This window comes from Fundulus heteroclitus, chromosome 20, assembly GCF_011125445.2.
Source record: "Fundulus heteroclitus isolate FHET01 chromosome 20, MU-UCD_Fhet_4.1, whole genome shotgun sequence".
Classification (NCBI taxonomy): Eukaryota; Metazoa; Chordata; class Actinopteri; order Cyprinodontiformes; family Fundulidae; genus Fundulus; species Fundulus heteroclitus.
In genome coordinates this window covers 45794608-45816992 of record NC_046380.1, presented here as the reverse complement: position 1 = coordinate 45816992, position 22385 = coordinate 45794608, and the positions used below count along the sequence as shown (strand labels likewise).

At 42.2% G+C, this 22385-nt stretch overlaps 1 protein-coding gene across 2 annotated transcripts in view; it reads right to left on the bottom strand.

The window, feature by feature from the left end:
* phf2 (PHD finger protein 2) overlaps positions 1-22385 on the bottom strand; it is a 55204-nt gene that overhangs the window by 11058 nt on the left and 21761 nt on the right. For both annotated transcript variants that reach the window (XM_036151367.1, XM_036151368.1), the window contains exons 3-16: positions 21249-21363; positions 19505-19665; positions 17379-17520; positions 17109-17295; positions 16859-17021; positions 16517-16604; positions 15337-15443; positions 11168-11259; positions 11002-11091; positions 10233-10559; positions 7366-7482; positions 4538-4653; positions 4184-4362; positions 3122-3189 (exon numbers count right to left, since the gene is read on the bottom strand). In XM_036151367.1, coding sequence (XP_036007260.1) covers positions 3122-3189; positions 4184-4362; positions 4538-4653; positions 7366-7482; positions 10233-10559; positions 11002-11091; positions 11168-11259; positions 15337-15443; positions 16517-16604; positions 16859-17021; positions 17109-17295; positions 17379-17520; positions 19505-19665; positions 21249-21363 — 1952 coding nt within the window. The remainder of the gene's footprint in view (positions 1-3121; positions 3190-4183; positions 4363-4537; positions 4654-7365; positions 7483-10232; positions 10560-11001; positions 11092-11167; positions 11260-15336; positions 15444-16516; positions 16605-16858; positions 17022-17108; positions 17296-17378; positions 17521-19504; positions 19666-21248; positions 21364-22385) is intronic.

Below are 22385 nucleotides of genomic sequence, written 5' to 3'. Positions count from 1 at the left end.
ACTGGGTTTGGCAAGAGCTTGTAGCAAGTCAGTAAAGATGACGGACAGGTGGTTTATCCAATCATATGCAAGGATTTTTGATAAGGCCCGTCCTTCTGAAATACATCTGCAATGGAGAGATCCCAGATGGATGTGTGGAGCCGTGTGGAGCTCTGCAGAACTACATCCATCTGGCAAGAGTGGGGTTAATTATTTTCAGTTAAGGTAAATTCTATTTGAATTTTGGCACAATTAAAGTCAGGGTTTCTGTTTTAGTAAGGTAACTAAGACTTTGTTAGACAACCAACACCTAAAGTTAGGTATGAATATTCAAAAATAACTGGAGTAAGTTAACTTCCAGTTTTTACAGTCTGTTTATTGAACGTAGCTCCACAGACCAGAGGAACTCATTGAGGAAGGGTCTTTGGCGCTATATAAATAAAATTTAATTGAATTGAAATTGAATGAATGAACCAAATGTGTGGTCTTTGTCCCACAACGCCATCTTGTGTAATGGTCTCACACATCGGGACGTTTGCCCAACAACTGCAACAGCTTAGCAGCCAAATCACAGCCTCTCCTTTTCGCCTGCCTCGTTCGTACAAATATAACCATGTTGATCAGATCCCAGGGCCATCGTCCTCTTGAGGAAATGCAGACAGGTCAGACAGACTCTCTGTGGTATAATAAGTGCATCGAAACATTGAACCTACAACAAGAGATATTCTATCCATAGGTTCCTGGCTTGCTTGGTGTTCCTTGCACAGGGTGAGGACATCTTGTCTGAGAATCTCCCCCAGCATGTGGCCTGCAGTATTCTGCAGCACCGATGGGTGTGGCATACGCTGACAACTGTTGTAAAGTTCTAGTACCTCCTGGAATCTCCATCAGTTTTTCTTGCCAAGTTAGAGAACGATTTAGGTTGAAAAGCCTGATTTGTTGTCATGTCAGGATTTATGGCACTGCTGGAACAGAGACCCTGGCCTGTTGCTGCCCAGGTATCTGACCTTGAACCTTTCAAAGAGCATAATTAGCCAACTCTGTGGTGAGAACTTGTGATGTGAGAACAATGGCCACATATCAAAGGCGGGACTTGTCCTCTGTACGCATATTTCTTGTCCCATTTATCGAACTTGGCAGATCTATGTCAGAGTTCTTCAGGACGACCACTCATTTAGTGATTCTGAGTCCCTTTACAGTGTGCTGAACAGTTAAGTGTGGGGAATAATAATAATAGTAACAATTTGATTTATAACGCACTTTACAATGACAGATAATCTCAAGGCGCTACAGTCAATAAAACAATTCATATAATAACAGGAACGATAAAAAGCAGATGAAGTACATCAATAAAGGTAGAGAGTGCACTAAAAGCAAAGAAAAACAGGACAAAATGTTTAAAAAGAGATGATTAAAAACATTGGGTAAAAGGAAAGGTTTCCAAGCCTGATTAAAGGACTGTCACAGTCACAGAGCACTCAGATGTGGGGCAGAGCGGTTCCTGAGGGACAGCAAAGGCTGAGGAGAACTATTAAAATGGATATATGCATTTTAGTGCCTTCATTTTCACATTGAAATCATTCAGGTGTGGTCTTTATAACGTGGAACTGTAACACTTTTGGTCAGAGGACCACAGCCTCTTTTGTCCTGGTTCTGAGGTGTGTCTGAGAGCAATTCATTTTGGTGCTGTCTCTTTAAATCTAAAGGAGGCACTTCACACCCAACCCCCCTGCAGGTTCCACTCTACCCCGTTTGGCCATTTTTGTAGTCTGCTTGGGGACGGTGTAATGAATTGTGTGGGTTTGACTTATGCACTTGTAGCTTCGGCATCCTTCAGCTTGGACAACAAAATTGCGGTGAAAAATAAAAATGGTGGATTCACAGAAATAGTAAGCTGGAAGTCTATGACCTTGTTCAGTTTGCAACTTATATCAATTTTAAATGGTAAATCATACTGACCAGCATGAACCAAGTAGTAAACATTAACATCTATAGCCGCAAAAAGGACTCGCTAGGCATGTGAAAACTATATCCTGCTCCGGTACCACTTAAAAATGTATTGAAACATTAACTTATTGACAACAAAGACTGAACACGTTTGTATGTTGTTTCAGTATGGATTCATGCAGTGTAGCATTGCATGGTGCAGCTCGAAGGGATAGCTCAGAGCGCTACAGAACCCTGTTATTGGGCTGTGCCCATGAAGCTAATAACAGCTAGCGCTAGCTTAATGGTCTGTTGTCTGGGCGGTTACAACTTTGTTGATGCACATACTGTTAGCTTAGCATGTAGCACCGTTACGCTCACGGTCTAATTTAAGCACAGGTTTGACAACTTTCAGCATCATAGCCCATTAAGCTAAAATGCATTGGCAAGAACCTTGCCGGTTGGAGTTGCTAATTTACCCCATTCATCCTCCCAGGTATGTTTCATGTTATTCAGCTGGTTATGGCTGCAGCTGTGTAATTTAATATATTGGTTTACCAGATTAAATGTCAGTTTTTAGTCTTGGATTGTGTAAAATAAATGTCTAAATAAATACGCAGTCCGTGTGGCTTATATATGGTTTTCTCCTCTTTATGATGCATTTTTTTACTTATAGCGCGAAAATAATACATTTAGTTTTAGATGTCATTCCAGAGAATAATTTATCTGTAGTTTATGCATTTAAACCCAGCATACACTGTTTTATGAGCTAGTAGTAGACAAAGCAAGAACGTTTTCATTGTAACTGCAAGAACAAGACTGAGCAGACACTGTTTTACAGTAGAAAATAAAAATAATTAACCCTTTTAAGGCCAAAAAACGGAAATAAGACCCTGCAGAAATCATGTAAAACCCAGGCTAGACTCACACTTTGATTGTCTGATATTTCACAAGGTTTAGAGTGAGTATGATGACCTCCTACTGGCAAACACCAGAACATCTGGACTGATTCTTTTCCATTTAGGCCTGCTTCCCTCAGTGATCTGCACCCTTTTTAAAGTGCATTGTAAGCCAATAACTGAACATGACTGAGATTGAAACGACACTGGATGCAAATTCATGTTTACAGTCAAGTGACAGCTTCTGAAATATTACATGACAGAAACTAGCAACAGATCCACAGAAGCTGTTTCAGGTTCTGTTTAGTCATACGTACCTTGCTCACTAAAGGCTGGAACTTTGGCTTTTTGGCTGGCTGGAGAGGTTCTCTTATATCCGACAAGACTGGGAAGAAGAATTAATTCATGAGCAACAGTTTAAAACAGGTTCTGGTGCTATCTAAACATTCCTGTAATCTACAGTGAGTCAGCAGAGAGTAACAGGGCCTTCTCAACCTCCTCCCCCTTCCCAGTTCTCTCACAAACATGGCCCCAGCCATTTCTGCTACCCTAGTGATGGTTTAAGCTAAAAACAAATTCATTACTGTTGCTATTATTTTCAGTTCAATCTTATTCAATTCAGTTCAGTTTCAAATTACTTTATTATCTCAAAACCAAACGAAATATTTTTTTTCAAGGAGTCATTATAGATGCTGATTGGTGCAGGCAGGAAGGATCTCCTGTAGAGGTCAGTGTTACAGCAGGTCTGGAGAAACCTCTGACTGAAGACACTGTTGATGTATGGCAGTGATGAAGAGGACGTTCAGGGGGCAGTGGGTCCTTAAGGGTTTGGGTGACCTTTTGACCTTCAATCTTATTGTTAAAATTATGAACTGAGTTCTTGTTCTGTGAACAGAACTTATTTTGCCTTGGAAATAGAGATTGTCTTTGGTTTTGCATTTTTGTTAACTTTGTCCCACATAGATTTCTTTCTTACAAGCATGTGAATAATTGCCTCTTTATATAATAACACATGTAAAAAGCATTTGCTTCTTGTTCATTTGACATCATCAGGAAATGCTTTAGATCTTTCTTATTACTTATATTTTCCTAGATGAGGCAGGGTTTTAAAGTTCTGTTTTCAGTCCTCTACAGTAATATCAGTCCTTAAGATATGGACTCAATAATTGTGTTTTTTTTTTTTTTTTGCTACACTGATACCCCCCAAAAGCTATGGCTACTTTTGTCTTTAATATCTAGCAAAAGTAAATGGATCTTTAAGTCGTATCAAATCAAGTTTAAAGTATTTAAAGTTGATGCTATAAAATACATTTGTACCCACCCAGAGTTAATGGATTAAGCAAAGTGAAACAGTACAGCCATAATCTGAAAACACTCACAGGAAAGATCTCTCTTAACAATGTTCTTTTTCCGTCTGATGGGGAACTCATCAATCTTCAGCTCGCCTTCATCTGAGACGTACTCATATTCGTCTCTCACTGGCTTGGTTTTGTCCTCTTTTAGGTTTTGTAACGATCCAAAAATACTTGAGTTGGTCTGAGGTTTCAGCATCTTGGAGCTAGAACAGAAACCACAGGACAATCAGCTGAGTGAGGCACTGACAGTGAGAAACCCTCCCATTAGCTCTGATGGCTGCTTTTCGCATACTGCAGAGTTACCATAATACACCACATTAGAGGGCTCTGCCCAAAATAAAGCATTTCATTTGGCAATGGCAGCCACGTTGTACATACCTGGCAAGTTTCCTGTGAGACATAGTAAAGCTGAATCTGTCTTTGTTGCCTGACAGCGGTGTTCTGTCAAACTTGCACTCCTCCTCCATTTTCAGCAAGGAATCCGGCTTACTGTTCTGTAATGTTCCAGTCAGAAGGATTCTTAAGGAGCAGAAGTCTTGCAGATTCATGGTATGACAGACATTTGCAGTATACATAGAGTGGATGCCCAACAGACTGGGCATAATGTCTCTATAATCCCGTTAATTACATGGGTCGGTTACTATTATCAAGGTACCATGCTGTTCTTTTGGTTTACTGTCCTCTACATGAGATGCCAGGGAAAGTGACAGAAGTTTGCTCCAGTTGTAGGAACAAACACGTGTCACCCCTCCCCCACATACTGCTGCAGAATGCTAGCCAGCTAACAAATTAGCTGCAGTTTGATTTGTTTATAAGACAGACTTGGCCATGAGTTCAGATATAGATCAGAACTCATGGCATGGAAACTAAAGAGCGCCACCCAACACTCTAACACTTGAAAACTAACACTAAAACTATAATAAAAATCTGAATAATTGTGTGCATATAGATATGAGTATGATAACAGCCTGTTTCCATCAGTGAATGCTAACAGCTTGTTCTGCCAGCCTGAAATAACAACTGAAATTGCATTTTTTTTACTAGAAATCCATGGTTCATAACAAGTCAAAACCGCTAAGATATGTTCTACAGTTTTGCTGCAGTTTAAAATCCTTTCAATTAGATGCCAGAGAAAGTCCCGGAGAGACCGTAGCTTTCTCCACACCCTACGATAGCTCGCCCATCCTCCCGCCGGGTCCTGTCCAATCAGACGGCTGAAGGGTTTCCCTGAAGCAGACATAGTCCACTGGTAATATTTTTGGCTGCTAAATATCCAGATTAGGATGGCTTTAAAACCAGAGTAGCGTGAAGTAAAGGTTTAAAACTAAGATAAGCAATGAGCTACAAGAGTTAGCAAGTCAAAAAAAAAAAAAAAAAAAAAAGAGTTAGCAAGTCTGTCTGTATAAAAATAAAGAGCCCTGTTTTCCAGGCACAACACTGGGAGCCTGCCCGGCTGTAAAGTCACTTAACAGAGAACACAACAGTACTGCAGAGAGTCATGTTTACTGTTAAACTATTACTAAGTTTAGCTGGTGGTAATTAATATAGCAATATAGCACATTGCAACTGTCCTCGCTATATCCATGTGTACAAGATCTCAATCCCAAAGGACTGTTCTGATGCAAAACAACTCAGTTTGCTTGTACAATCATACATATAACATAGTTTTATCACATCGTTCTGTAAATCTCTATTTAACTTGAATAATTAATTCTATCTGAATATGCCGCGTTATCAATAACTGTGTGATATTTCCTTTTATTTTAGAACCTAACTTTAAATTAGCTTACTATTCATTACTAATCTAGTGTGTAACGCTGTCTAAGTGTTTTTGACACTGTCACACCCAAATGTCCCTATTGTGGGACAATAACGCTATATCTTAGTTTATCTTATCTTATATCGAATAATTCGACACAGACAAAGTTTTAATTGTGCTAATTATGATGTGTTTTCATTAGCTATAAGTGGATAATCAATATTTAAGAATCACTCTAATTCACTGAGTCTGACTGTATTTGGCCCGTTGGATGGACGCATTCCTGGCCCGATGCTTATGCTGGATGGATATTTTTACTGGCTGTGATGCTGATGCTCATAAAGAGAAGTGAGGAGAATGTCATGATGGAAAAGGAAGAAAAGTGACCTTGAAAATGTGAGTTCATTGTAATTATTATCCCAATACCATGGAAATGACATGTTTTCCGATATCGTGCAGCCCTAGTGTGAATTTAACACTCTTGATCAGAACTAAAAGTGATTGTTAGGATGTGATGTGGAGCATACAGGTGAGCCCAACACCCCAGATCATACACATTTAGAACATTCTCTGACCTGGTGAGAATGGTGACATCTGGATTATGCTAATCCAGATGTCCTACAGCAAATCCAAAATGGCTTCCATAAAAGCTGAGCACACTGTAATCAACCATCTACTAACAAGTGTTTGTTCTTAAACATTTCTGTTTCTCTAATTAAAGGCAGGCACCAGCATTGTGTACTCTGAGAGCGTAATTCTGAATGATCATTGCAAGCTTTCTTTCTAATCAACCTTAACGTTCTGGAGAGGATTAATAGCTGGTATATGGCACACAGGGGGTTGTGTGTCTGTGTTTCTTTTGGTTTTTTTAATAAGATGAAAGAAATAATGTTCTGCAGTAACCTTGGTAAAGCCCTAACACGATCTCCTCTCCATCTGTAACTGTTTGGCCTGATGTGAAGCAGCAGAGGGAAAGCAGAGAGGCTGCAAACATTCCCCAGCAGTCTGGCATTACATTTTCCATGAAAGTGAAGTTCTCTAATGTCTTCTGTTTGACAAAATTACACTTTTGTTCCCCAAAAGCTTCCTCCAATTATTCAGCAATGATCACACAACAATTTTTCCATGTGGACATGTGTGAGTACTTAAGTGGAAGGTGTTTGGATATGGACATGGCTTAATTCCATTAAGTAAACTCTGAGAGGGTGGATGATGAACTGCAGAGCTGAAATGTAAGACTTGGGCCATATCATTATTGTTGATTGTTGCTTTGAAGTGTGCAAATAGCTTTTAGATGATTCAGGGGTTTTCGTCTGTTCAACCTCGTGTAAATGTGAGCACTTTCTGAAAGAACGTCAGCAGAAGTTTGGTTCCACTTCAAGATGCTTTTTACTTTGGCGTCTAATAATCAGAAATTAGTTTCACACAAAGAAAAAAAAAGACTTACCTTGTATTTCCATTTAGCTTCTGTCTTGTTTTTGTTCTGTTCTCTGATTTCAAACTTGTCCATGTTGTTCTGCTTTGATGGTTCTTTCTCACATACACTCAGGACGTTTTTAACAACCTGGAAGTTTAAAGTATTACAGGAAAGACACAAGTGTTAACAGAAACCCCCAATCACTGATGTTACAACAGCAGAGAGCTGCAGCTCCTGGAAACACTTGGATATAGGAGCCGTAAAATGTTACAGCAGATTGTTTCTCACTGTCACAGATCAAACATCAAGCCTAAAGAACATCAACTAACAGAGGAGGAACTTCTTCTCCCTGGTTAGTTGCCTGCACACAAACCTTTCATTCAGTTTCCATCCACTCAGGATAATGTACAGACGATCTTAAAAGTCATCCCACCCTATTAACCACATGTGAGATTTATCCTGTATGGCTCAACTGAAAAACAGACAAATCTGTTGGAAGTGAAAATGTAAACCCTTACATTCTTCAACTAAGACTTTGTGCTTGGATGTATTCTGCAAAATAACCACATCTAAGTGCTACCTGTTAGCATTTAGCACCGAGACACAGGTGAGTCTCAAGTTCCACGAAAATCTCAAGACATGTCTCATATGTGGGAAAAATAGAAAAGAATGTCAGCATTCAATCATCTTCAGTCTGTTTCATACATTGTGCATCATATAAGGCCGATGTGCTTTTCAATTGAAGGTGGCCACTTTTCCATTTATTTCATGTTATATATGTTATATACGTAAATCATATGTTAATATGTGTTTTCCATACAAGTTTTGCATATCTTTTCCATATATTAAAAATATAGTAATTGCACAGTGCAGAAGTTGGCCAGAGGTTCTCTAATGAGAAATGAACTGAGTTATATGTCCACCGTCCACTTTCCCACAGTCTTTTACAAAGCTATAAATGCAGCTCAGATAATTAGGCCATGTATGTCTAAACAATATCCACTGTCCAGCTAGAATGTATGTCAGCTACTGAACACGCATCACTGTAAATGGTTGAAAAGGGAGGCTCATTTTGGCTCTCTGAGCCGATAAGGACACTTTCTAAACTTTCGTGAATGTAACAAATAAATTGCACATCAGTGAAGAAAATGCAATGTGTTGTTATGCAAAGCATTGTGCAATGCCTTTTATCAACATTTATGTATTTTGGTGAAAATGACAAAACAACAGTTGTTTAGTGGTACAAGCATCACTAAAATGAACTTGGGTTATGTGAAAGGACAACCAAGTATTGACATTTATTCTAAAAGATAATGTGCAATTTTATGACATGTTGTTCATGTGCAAAAATTTTTAAAATAAACATCATTTAATCAGAAAGTAATAATTAATTACTAGAGTTAATACCCTCTTTTCAAAAGGTGAGTTTGTTTGCCAGAACAAGCAGCAACAGAAACTGAGCTTTGACAGCATCAGGAAATCAGAGCTGATGTTGCTTTTTACAGAAACCATTAACTGAAGCAGAATAGCCAGAAAAGTGAGAACTTAATGTGCAAACTGAACCATAACAAAATTATTATGGATTTCTTTACAAAATCAACTTATCTGATAAACATCTCATATAGTACATACCTGCTTTTATAGCGTTTCATGAGTGACATCGGGCTATTAAAACACATAGAACACATAGAACTATTTATATGACTATAAAAGCAAGCTTGAGATCCATTGAACTTTGTTAGACATGATTCTGTGTCTTCTATCTGCCAGCTTGGATTCATTGGCTTTTGAAAATTTGCAAGTGGAAACTAGTTTTCCTGTTGAAAACAAAGGAAATTCAAATAAATAGCTCCCATATAACAAATTCCAGCCTATGTTTCTTTGTTTTCCCTGGGCATGTGGGGGTTCTCCGGCTTCCTCCCACAGTCCAGAAACATGACTTTAGGTGTGTGTGTGTGTGTGTGTGTGTGTGTGTGTGTGTGTGTGTGTGTGTGTGTGTGTGTGTGTGTGTGTGTGTGTGTGGTCCTGGGGACCTGTCCAGGGTGAAGCCTCCACTTGCCTAATATCACTAGGTCATTCAGGTCCAAAGTCTTTAGTGATTTTATCAAGTCTAAAGGCATTACCACTGTAAAAAAACATCCTGTATCTAGTGTCTAACTGGCCCATCACGTTAAAAACCAGCTTCTTATTGAACATGATCTAACTTCCGTTTAGTGGCTCATCTCTCCTTAAAGCAGCAGATAAACCAAATTCATTTTGGCAAAATGTATGAGACCTATACATGAGAAAATCTGAGCTTTTTCCTCTTAAATGTTTAATCAGACAAAGTGTTATCTATTCTATTTTAAAATGTAACCTCCATAAATAACATGAATAAAGGTATGGAGCAACGAGCTGTGATTGTTTCAGTGGGCTTTTATTTCTAACTGCCTCCCTGCAAAAAGGGAACAGAAAGCACATTGTCCTTGATTTGAGCAGGTAAATAAGACTATCTGCCAATGGAATGAGTATTTTGACGACCTAAAAAAATCATAATTATATATACTGCACTTGAAATAAGATGTTGGAGATGAGTTGTTCCAAAGTGCAAAAATCTTATTCCATTGGCAGATCATTTAGACTTGCCTGCTCAAATACACTCCAAAGGACAAATCCACTCCAATTTTGTTTTACTTACTTTAAATTCCATTTTTGCAGTGGTTTGTCTCATCACCTGGAGGATTTGACTGTATTTGTCTGTTTTCAGTGATGCTTTTGGTAGTGACGTGAATGTAAAATTAAGGTTCTTTCCTGTAAATGCCTAGCATTCAGAAACTAAGACTATCAGAAGTACAAAAGAAACAAAAATGTGTGTGTTTTTCTCTTATTTCTGCTAATGTGATTGTAAATGTGCTCACCTTTGGCTTTTTTTGCTGGTCCATTTTACTCAAGATTTCTTTTGCGTGAGACTCGAGGGCAGCAAAGCTGGAAGTCCTTGGAGGCGGAGACAACTCCTTTGTCTTTTTCACTTTCTTCTTTTCTCCGTCTTTGACCTTTGGAGGCTTTGGAGTCTTGGGCACCTTTGGGGGCTTGGGAGGTTTGGGGGCTTTCTTCTTGGGTTTCTCTCTGCTGGGTGACGGGATGTGTGTTGGGGAGGAGGGCTCGTCGGGCTCAGAGTGGGTAGATGCTGGTTCCTCTACAGGCACCTTGATGCTTGGTTCGCTCTTAATGGCTTTTGTTGCATTCTGGGATTTAAAGAGAAATGAGAAGAGCAAGCCATGATTACACCCTTCAATAAACAGAGTCAGCTCCAAGTACTGAATTGTAAGTTCACTGACAGATAAGAGAATGTTGTTAAAATTCTCAACATCAATTTTGACATATTTTTAATAATTTTAAACATATATTTCCTAAAACACACATTGGAAAGAGACTATCTTTAAATCTTGAGCTGTCATGTGAATCCTATAATAATACTGTAAGGCAACAGCTTTTTCTCCACAGGCTTTATAATGTTTAGTTTCAATGTGTTTAAAGGAACTTGAGATGAACTGGGTTCTGCACGGATGGAAACATTGTGCTGTGTGTGAAATGTGTCCTCTGGCAGAGTGTAGACATAGTAAAGGCTCAGTCCTCTCCACACTACAAATCTTCTCTGATGCTACTCATAACCTCAAATTAACTTACCTCTGACAGCCGGATCTCTTTGGCCAGGTCCTTAATGAGCTGTGATGGCTTCATGTTTTCTGGCAGCTCATCTTCATGTTCCAGTAGAGCCTGTACCAAGCGGCACAAAGCAGTGTCACAGCAATGTGGTACTACAATGAAGACTGGTAACAGTGACCCTTCCTACCTGCTTTTTAGTCCACGCTCTGAAGGCTCCATTGATGATTTTGGCACCATGTATCAGGTAAGGAGCTGGTTGCTTATTTGCTTTGTGTAAACCTGCCAAAGGGCAAAATGCACTGAATTAGCCAGCATATTAAACATGTTGGGATCAGAACTGGAAGGAAGATGAAAGAAATGCCTGAGTGTAACTTGATTAAATTCATGATCAAGAGGATGGAACTGAGGAGCCGATGGAGGCACAGGCTCTGTTGGCACGAAGAAGTGCTGTATTCACTGGTTGTACACATCCCCATGTTTGTAAGGTTGACATGTTTGGTGCGAGGTATGATAGCAGAAGTTTACACTTTTTCACATTTTGTATAGTAGAAACCACAAACTTCCAATGTAATTTATTGTGATTAGCAGAGGGAAACTGTGAAGCGAAATGAGATCCTTGGGAGGGAGAACAAACAAAAATCTGAAGAGTGTGGTGTGTATTTATCCTCAGCCTCCAAGTCAGAACTCACTCCGGTTGCCGTTCCAGCTACAGGTCTTTTCTGGTATGTCTCTACTAGCTTTGAATGCCTCCAGGCGGACATCTTTTCCCATGTTCTTTAGAGAATAGATCAACTTCAGTCTGATTGGATGGAGAGCTTCGGTGAACATCCATCTTCAGGTCTTGCCACACATTCTCAGTTGGATTTAGGTCTGGACTTTTACTAGGTCATTCATACACATGATAGTCATAAAGAAAGGTTAAAGCCAGGTCAGGTTATATGGCAGTGTCCCACGGTTTGAACTTCTTCCAGAGCTCTGATCAATCCACCATCTGAATATGGAGAAAGGATGGACCACCTGCAGACCTACCAGGGCATGGACGTCCCAATAATCTGGCGGGGCAAAGTGAGCATTAATCAGAGAAGGATCTAACTGTGGGAAGGTCCTCTGCTCAGATAAGACCAGATTAGAATTTTTATTCTGGTTTATAATTGACACCCTGAGCATATCATTGCCACAATGACACACGTAGGTGACAGCATCATGCTAGGGCAGGGGTCTTTAATTCCAGTCCTCGAGGTCCGGCATCCTGCAGCTTTTAGAGATGTCACTGGTTCAACACACCTGAATCAAATGGCTGAATTAGCTCCTCAGCATGAAGTCAAGTTCACTGGAGTCCTGATAATGACCTGATTATTTAACTCGGGTGTGTTGGACCGGGGATATAAATAAAAGCTGCAGGAGACCGGACAATAACATGTCAAAACTGACTACCATCAATGATTGTGACATTTTTGCCCGGCAACGTGCCTCGCAGAAGCTTAAAATGACCTCTTCACAAATGAAGCAAGGTGAAAACGTTAGCAACATGGCTGACTAGCAAGCTGTGCTAACAGAACTCAGGGGATTCCGCTCAGAGTTTAGCTTTCCACTGGACAACATTGATGACCGTCAATTCAGTAAACAGACCAGAGAAGAGTTTGGTGGGGGTCAGACAGAAAGTGGGTGACAACACGACACATCTAGTGGAGAGTGAGAACCGGCTAATGCTAGCTGAGGAACAGTTGAGCAGCAATAGCCCCACGGTGGCTGAAGGCTGTTAGATACGCCGCGTGAAGCCAGAAATGGGTTCTCGCTCCCCCAGATGCAAGAGAGTAGCCCTGCTCTGGGGAGTTCATGTTGTTTGTTCTCAACTCATTATCAGGGCAGAACCTTTTTGGGGTGTGGGAACATGGACAGCAGGCCCCATGTGGCTCGAGTCTCCACCCCTATCATGTTGCACTCGTGAAAAATGGGGAGTTTGATAAGTTGCACAGTAAATTTTCTGGTTTTGTATACACCGTATGGACAGAATAGTTTTGATAAAAAAATAGATAAAATACTGACAGATTTAACCTTTTTATTTAAAAGGATGTATTTAAACACCTTCTCCCATCTGTCTCACCTTAGAACAGTGCAATTCAAACAACTAAAACAATCAATAAAGAATCAATTTCCTTAAAATAAAATTGATATTTGGTACAAAGTTCAAACATTTTAAGGATACAACGTCCATTTTTCTCACCAGTCTATGGAAATGAATCTTTGTCAGCAGGCAGAGCTGAAGGAGGCTTTAAAATATGAGCAAGTAAAGGGGTTCAAGATCTTCATTCAAATGGCACCTTTATTACATATTATGAGGAACTCTGTCTAAAATGCAATATTCACAAGAAGCCCTTTTTTCCAAGTACATGCAGCTGAAACACTATTCAAACCAAATAACAATCATTCACACATCTGAACCAAAACTCCCACACCTTGAAAACCTTGTGGGGAAAGAAGAAGCAAATTCCTGTGTTTTATAATGAGCTCACCACCTATGACAAAAAGTCTAGCACTAACAGATTTGAGGCATGGAAGACAGGATAGGATACATGAGAAACGGCATGATTAAAAGTTTAGGAAAACATCTGCAGTAATGTGGGTCCTTCTCCGGTCTGTTGTGGTGAAGAAAGAGCTGAGTCAAAAAACATAGCTCTCCATTTACTGGTCCATCTACATTCTGACCCTCACCTATGGTCATGTGGTGTGGACCATGACAGAAAGAATGAGATCCTGAGCAGCCAAACTGAGCTTCCTCAGGAGGGTGGCTGGGCTCAGCCTTAGAGATGGGGGAGGAGCCCTGTTACCTGGGGGAGATCAAGGTAGAGCTGCTACTTCTCCGCATCATAAGGTGTCAGTAGAGGGGGTTTGGGAAAATCCTGTCTACTGGGTCTCAACCCAAAGAACCTTGCTTATTAAATATTAATTGATTTTGGACTTCCACAGGTGAGACGAATCAAAGCTCTACCAAATAAAAATGGACTCACCACCAACCAAGTATGTGGGTGAAAGAAATATCGTCTTATACTTTATTGGAGAAAATGACCTATCTGGTTAGAAAAAGTATGGAGAACCTTATTAGATTTCTTATGGGCCACATTCAATAGTTTGTAGAAATGGCGGCACAGCGTGGAGCAGTTGGCATCACTGTTGAATTCAGATCCCGGCCTGGGGTCTTTCTGCGTGGAGTTCTCTTTGTGCATGTGTGGGTTCTCTCCAGATACTCTAGCTTCCTCTCACAGTCGTGACTGACTAAATTCCCCTTAGGTGTGCATGTATGGTTCGTTTGTCCTTAGTGTCCCTGTCATGGACTAATGTGGTGCCCTCAGTCCTGTTCAAAATATAGCACGACCCACCTGCTGCATCAAAAATGTTATTTTATCTTGTTACTTTTCCTTTTTTAATCACACTTGTATTTATATAGATTTTTTTTAAAATATATAAAAGCATGAAAATGTTTACTTTTCATGTAACATTAAGGTGAGGTCTGACTCTTCTAGTTGAATGGTCAGTGCTGGTAGCCCTTTGTATGACACAGTACTAATGAAGTAGCTCTCAGTTTCAGAAAGGGTGGTGACCCCTGATCTAGGGTGTATCCCGCCTCTCGGCCGATGACCGCTGGAGGTTGCCGCTCTCTCTTATCTCTCCCTGGCAACCCGCAAGGAAAAGACACTACAGACAGTGGATGGATGGTTTGTAGCAGATCATTGAGATGTGCTGCATGATTTGCAAAGATATTGGCGAGGACATTAGTAGTAAAACAGTGTCTCTGAAGCAACACATTATTGAGGAATAAAGCTACAGGTTCTAACTTCTCAAGACGTTTCCCTGCGGTGAAAAACATGAGCCTGAGAATAAAATGAATGATGGTGTAAAAACAGCAGAGCTTTAAGGGGTTGAAGTGCTGTGCAGTACACAGAAAAGCAGTTGAGCTTTAATACGCAGGAAGTCATACACCGACAAGGCAGCAAGCATAAACAGTGGGTCCAGGCCAGCTGAGGAGAGTTTATACTCCGGCTTGTAATGGAGCAAGTGATTCTAACAGGGCCGAAACTTTTGATGCTAATCATCTGTGCACTCTCCCATTCGTTGATTTAATGACTGAAATAATATCAGAGCATCCAGCTAGTCATCTGCACAGCAGACACACAGCCAGACCCTGAATGTGCGGTGCAGAAAAAAAAATCTTTTCTGACACTGTTTGTGTTTTTTCTGCTTCATGCATTCCTCTGGAAAAAAGGACAAATTAAACAGGACGGAAGTTTCCTGTGAACATGGCACAAACTGCTGCAAAACATACTTTTTACAAATGCATCCAATTGATTAAGAGCTCACCTTTGAACCGCTCGAGTAAGTGCCGCCCCACATACCAGCACGCTGTCTCAAAGTTGGGGAACGGGGTGAGAGTCTTCACCTTCAACCTCTTCTCGATTTCATACGCTCTGAGGAGAGTAAAGCACGTTTCAGCTAAACATCACATGTTACTGACAGCTTACACGCAACTAACTGTAATTAGCAAGGCCCTTCCAGACAGGAACAGCACATGTGCAATGTTCAGGTAGAGAGGCCAAAGGGAAACCACTAAGCAAAGAAAAAGGGATATCCAACTTTTCCTAAATAAGTAACCAATGTTAGCCCAGAAATGTGTTGGGTGTGGAACAGCTAGAAAGTCCCGGTTAAATCCTGGCCTGTGTGTGTGTGTGTGTGTGTGTGTTTGGGGGGGGGGGGGGTGGGGGGGGGGGGGGGGGTGGTTGGGTTCTTTCTTCATAGTCCAGCCTCCACCCACAGTCCAAAACCTAACAATGAGGTACAAGTGTGTTTGGTATCCTTGACCCAAGGTGTCTCTGTATTGCCCTGTGCGCCTCCTAGGGGGTGCTTAGTGCAATTGCAGGGAGGTTATTCAAAAGATATATCTTGATGGCAATGTTGCATCCATTTAGTAAAATTAAACTTAAAACAATTAGACTGTAAAAGCTGTAGTTTTGTGATTTAAAGAACATTGCAATTTATTTTATTGTTACATGTTTTACGGCAATTGGCTTTTCTTTGTTCAGCTGTCAAAAAGATTGGTTGGAGGGGGGGTGCAAGAAAGGGGGGGCCACCAAGAAAAGTTTGGGAACCACTGGACTAGACTGTGATGGACTAGTTAGCTAACAAGCTAAAGGCCCACAACCTGTTAGCTTGTACACCGTTCTTCTGGTTGTCTTTTCTCAAACAAAGTTAAGGCCAATAAGGAGAAATGGTGACAGAGACATTTTGAACCACTAACAAACATCCTGTTAAACCCGGGGGGCTTCTCTTTAATTTTTGATTAACATGAAGCTGTAATAGTTCACACTTTTACCATTGAGAAGCTCAGAGCAACACTGAGCTGTTTCCAGATGGCCACAGCAGTGGATCAGCTCAGGTGAGGCTGATATTTAAGTTGCAGATATTCATTAGCTGGCTCATAGATTGTTTTATTAATGTTTGTGACAGATGGATGAATGTGTGTCATAAAAAAAGAATGCCAAACCTCATCTGCATTTCCACGCTCAGGTTATGAACAAAGTGTCCGGAGAAAGCCAGGCAGTCGACTGGAGTCAGGACTGCATTGATCCACCCTGATTCAGCAAGAAACAACACATTAAAGCTCATTTAAGATCTTAAAAGGACTGAACTCAAGACAGATAATAAAAAGAATATAATAATATGGGTTTCATTTTTCATCAAATAAGTAATAATCCAACAATGACCCTTCTCTGGTAATGTATTCAAATTCAGAAAACTTTAAAAGGCTTTTAGAGAACATGTTCCTGAAGTCCCTCATAGTGCTGTCATGAGGTGCTCATAAGAGCTGGGTGGAGCTGAGTCTGACCTGATGGGACAAACAGGGTCTGGCCTTGCTTCAGGGTGCATTTGTAACACCTGTCCACCTGGTCGGCAAAGAACATCCCGCTGTGATTGGACGACGATCTCCAGCGCTCGTACAGAGACAGGTTGGCAGAGGTGGGCTTGATGAGGAAAAAGATCTTCTCTCCCTGCAAACATGACCAGATTTTCAGCATCATGGCTTTGATTGCATAAGAAACGGAAGCTACAGAAGCTGAGTTCCCATCCTGACTGACCTTCAGGACGTGGTACCACACGGAGGCGCCGCCACACTCAATGTGGAAGTCAGTGTAGCTGTCTTTTACGCAGATGAGACAATACTTTGTGACTTTCGGCTTTCCGAGCAGGGCGTCATCAGGCCAGTAGTTTTCTACCCAGGACAACCGCCGGACAATTTGTGGACTCTCCACTATAGAGCTCATTCTGGGGAACACAAGGAGAACAAGGGTTTTAGATTTGCAGTAAGATCACCGTTTCCAAACTTCACAGTCCCAGTGAGCTGGTACCTCGTGTCTGAGAACTCGAGATTTATGACGTTTAAAACCTTCTTCCTGTTTGTGCTGTAGTAATAGTCGACAAACTCTTTGAGTTTCATCTGGCTGTCGGTCTGTTTGGTCACATCCACGACGTCCACGGTGACATCTGGACCTGAGAGTACAGTAGAAGACACAATAAAACTCAGCAAATACAAAACAAAGGAAAAAAACAACTGTAAGGCCAATGTTTCATGGAGCTAGTTGAGCCAAATCATCCCTGGTGGCTTTCTGTTATTACACCTGTCATCAGTGTGCAGAGAGAACATGTGCTCCCTCTGTTGGAAATCAGCAATAATTGCATGCAGAGCAGATTCCCAGCTGGGACATCACTGCATGGCATCTTACTATTGGTAATAGCCCTACTCCTGCTGCTCTATTTAACCTACGGGATGGATAACGGTTTCTATTTAGCATCATACAGCAATTTCTACTTGGCAGTTCAGCACAGTGCACACATAACATGTTAAGCCAGATAAGACAATCAGGTAACTAACATTGTTATGGCTATCTTTGAACCAGCAGAGGAATGATCCGCTTTAAATGAAAATCCTTCAGCTGGTATGATTACGCATCATTTTCTTGTTTAAATCCCAGAAAGATTATTACAAATAAAGGCTGGTTCACACGGCAGGATTTTTAGCCCGATTTCCGCCCCGATCTCCTCTTTTCGAGAGGCGGCGATTACCGTGTCTCTTAGGATAATATAAGATAATTCTGCCGTGTGTGGAGTGTTAAGAGTGATCGGGTCCGCTCGGTGGAATGTCAACAGGTTGCTTAAGCTAACAAAGAGTCTCCCTCACATGCTAACTCTGGGGAGACCTGGCCGGGGAAAAGTAAAAGCAAATTTTCACATACACTGTGTCATGGTTGAGTTTTGGTTTGGCTTTGTTTTTCTGTTACTTTCATTTTTTCATCTCTTTTGGGTTAGGTTTGACTTTATTTATTGTTAGTTTTCAGTCATCAGTTATTTTCTGTCAATTTTCACTTCTCCTCCTCAGCAGTCAGTCACACCTGATATCATTTGCTGGTTAATTAGTCAGACCCTGGTGTCACCTGTCAGTTCTCTATTTAAACCTCCCTCTGTCTTTAGTTCAGCACTGGGCCGTCATCATCACTCCACACCTCTCCATGCCAGTCCCCGTTTACCTTGGAAGCTTTGTTTTTGCTCCTGTTAAGGTTAGTCCAGTCAGTCACTCTAAAGACTGTTTGTTCTCTGTTTGTCCCTGGAGAGGTTCTGCTCTGTGCCCTGTTGTCTCTCAAGTTCTGCTAACCTGACTAGCCGCCCTGGAGGAGTTCTGCTCTGTGCCCTGTTGTCTCTCAGTTCTGCTAACCTGACTAGCCGCCCTGGAGAAGCTCAGCTCTGAGCCCTGGTGTCTCTCAAGTTCGGCTAACCTGACTAGCCGCCCTGGTGAAGCTCAGCTCTGTGCCCTGGTGTCTTCTATGAACTGCTAACCTGAGTGCTACGAGGCCTACTAGCCGAGCAACACCAAGCAAGGGTGGACTCTCTGTCTCCGGTCCGTCAGCTCCTGCCATCACCTTCTCTCCGTTCCTGTACAACCAGCTCCTCTGGCCTCATCAAACCTCCACCCATCAACCTTGTAATAAATACTCTCAAACTTTTAGTCCCGTGTGTGCATCCTGAGTTTATCGGTAAACAAAATCTTGACACACTGCATAACATGAAATGTAGTGTAAGTGAAATTAATGTTTCACTCTTTCAGATAAGTTATTTCCCTTTGCTAAAGCGGGGCTAGTGTACACTCAGCAGGAGTGGCCCAAATGTGCAGGGATCATGGTCCAGCGAGTTGTTCCACTCATGCAGTGAACGTCACTGCTGTGCAGCCTGGCTGGGCTGGGGATCATGCTGTGTATTCTGCTGCATGACAAGTGTAGTTTGAAGCGTTGCTATGGTTGCAGCCCCAGTTTATAGCCTTTAGGGTTTCCATATAACAGGAGGATACATGAACCGTGCTGTCATCTAAACTGACCTAGTTCAACCTGGGGCGGCACAGGGCGCAGTCGGTAGCACTATTGCCTAGCAGACATGTAGGAACAGTGGCTATAAGTAGCTTTATTTAGGCTGAGTTTCTTCTTACCAACATAGTTCTCTACATCACTGATGTAGAAGGTAGGGGCAGGCATGGAAATGCCGAGACCGTCCTTCTTCTGAACCAGGATGGGTTCGTTGAAGCCGTTCTCCTCCAGGTAGTCCATGGTCAGCTGACTGCCGCTCAGTTTCACCACGATGTCTTCGGCACTGAGAGAGAGAGAGAGAGAGAGAGAGAGAGAGGGACTCAGGTCATTTCTACAACTACTGGAAGGCAGACAACAGCGCCCCAAGTGGACGTTGTTGGTGGTGGTGCAACTATGAGAAAAATGACATTGCTGTGGATCAACAAAGGAGGCCACCTGTTTCACAAAACAGAATGAACTAGTGGATGAGATGCATTCTCATCCACAGTTAGCTGTGGTTCCAGAAGCTTCAGTGTCTCTTGAACTTGACCATATTTTGTCATATTACAAACACAATGTATTTTTTATAAGGATTTTATGTGACAGCAGCGCATAATTGTTACATAGAAAATTGAACATACACTGTTTTCAACATTTTTATAAATGTGGTGTGTATTTGTATTTAGTATTATCTGCCCTCAGAAGCTACCTAATCAGTCACCTGAGTCCAACTGTGTGTTCTTGAATCTCTGTATAAATCCAGCTGATCTGTTTCTGGCCTCAGAGATTTCTAAGAACATTAGAGAACAATAAGCAACATGAAGACCAAGGAACCCAGCAGACAGGTCAGGGAGAATGTTGTGGAGAAGATAAAAGCAGGGTTAGGTTCTACAACAATCTCCCAGTGCTCTGTTCAATCCATCATCTGAACACGTGGACCAGCTGTGAACCTAGCACGACATGGAGGTCCACCAGAGCCTTAATCTCAGAAGCAGCCAAGATGACCGGGGTAACTGTGGTAAGGAGCTTTGATCCGGATCCTATTTTTTGGCCTACACCATATATGATACTGCAAAACACCCCGAACATGTTGTTGTCATAGTAAAACACGTAAATGCATCACGGTCAGGGATGCTTTTCTTCAGCCAGGACACAGCTAGTCTGGGTTGATAGAAAGATGGAGGGAGCTAAATCCAGAACAATCCAGAAAGAAAAGCTGTTAGAGGCTGAAGAAGACCTGAGACTGGGGTGGAGGTTCATCTTCCAACAGGACAACCATCCTGAACATACAGCCTGAGATACGGTACTATGGTTTGCATCAAAGCAGATCCATGTTAGAATGGCCTAATCAAAGTCTAGACTTAGGAGAAATGAATATTTATATTCCCAGATGGTCTCATTCCAATCTGACTAGTGTTGAGTGGTTTTCAGTCTGTGGCTGTAGCCCTTTATATCCCTGTGCTACCTTGTTTTGGTCTGTCACATTCAACCTTTGATGGTTGTGGATGTAAAGAGACCAAATGTTCAAAAGTATACAAACTCTTGTAAGGCCCTATGATTGTTTGAGTCTTAAGGACCGCTTTAGGCCATAACCACTGACCCCCTGGTCCCTAACATAAAGTCAGCAGTCACAGGTTGTTAGTTCCAATATTCCCCTCCAAACAGCTCACCCTGTCAGGAACTCCTGTTGCATGAAGAGGTGGGAAGAAAGCGATGTGAAGGCTTTCAGTGAGAAAACATGAAAGGAGTGTGATCAAGATTCATTTACAGTCTGGTTTCCTGAACCTTCCACCAAGATATGAAACACTATCATTCTGTCATGTTAATATGAGCTGAGTCTGAGGGTCCTTCTCTCCAAACACATGAACAGGTAGAAGAGGCGCTTACCTTGGAAATGTTCGGCTGCGCAGCTCCTTGATGAAGACTTGACTGCCGTTCTGAACAGCTCGGATGTCTGTGCTTTGCCCCGTGTCATGTTTGCTCCAGTTCTTTTTCTTTTTCACTAAAAAAGTCCCAAACACTCATTAACGAGCAGAATAACAGTGAATTCATGATTTAAAAAAACAAATGCTTTCCTGGTTCTGGTTGTTCTTTTCCTGCCCCTCCCTGGGCTGCCACCTTATAGTGGTGGAGGGGTTTGAGTGTCCCAATGATCCTAGGAGCTATGCTGTCAGGGGCTTTACGCCCCTGGTAGGGTCACCCAAGGCAGACAGGTCCTAAGTGAGGGACCAGACAAACAGCAGCCCGAAAAGCCTCTTATGATGAACATAAATGGATTTTGTGTTCCCTCGCCCGGACGCGGGTCACCGGGGCCCAACTCTGGAGCCAGGCCTGGAGGTGAGGCACGTTGGCCAGCGCCTGGTGGCCGGGCTTTTACCCATGGAGCCCGGCCGGGCTCAGCCGGAAGAGGTGACATGTGTCCCCCTTCCAATGGGCTCACCACCTATCGGAGTGGCCAAAGGACCTTGGCGTTCTGACCCTTGGCTGCAGAAGCTGGCTCTTGGGATGTGGAATGTCACCTCTCTGGTGGGGAAGGAGCCTGAGCTAGTGCGCAAGGTTGAGAGGTTCCGACTATAGATAGTCTGGCTCACCTCGACGCATGGCTCTGGCTCTGGAACAAGTCTCCTTGAGAGGGGTTGGACATTCTTCCACTCTGGAGTTGCCCCTGGTGAGAGGCGCCGAGCTGGGGTGGGCATACTTGTTGCCCCTCATCTCGGTGCCTGCACGTTGGGATTTACCACAGTGAATGAGAGGGTGGCTTCCCTCCGCATTTATGTGGGGGGACGGGTTCTGACTGTTGTTTGTGCCTATGCGCCAAACAGGAGTTCAGATTACCCACCCTTTTTGGAGTCCTTGGAGGGGGTAGTGGAGAGTGGCCCTCCTGGAGACTCCCTCGTTTTGCAGGGGGACTTCAACGCTCACGTGGGCAATGACAATGGGACCTGGAGGGGCGTGGTTGGGAGGAACGGCCTACCTGATCTGAACTCGAGTGGTGTTCTGTTGTTGGACTTCTGTGCTCGTCAT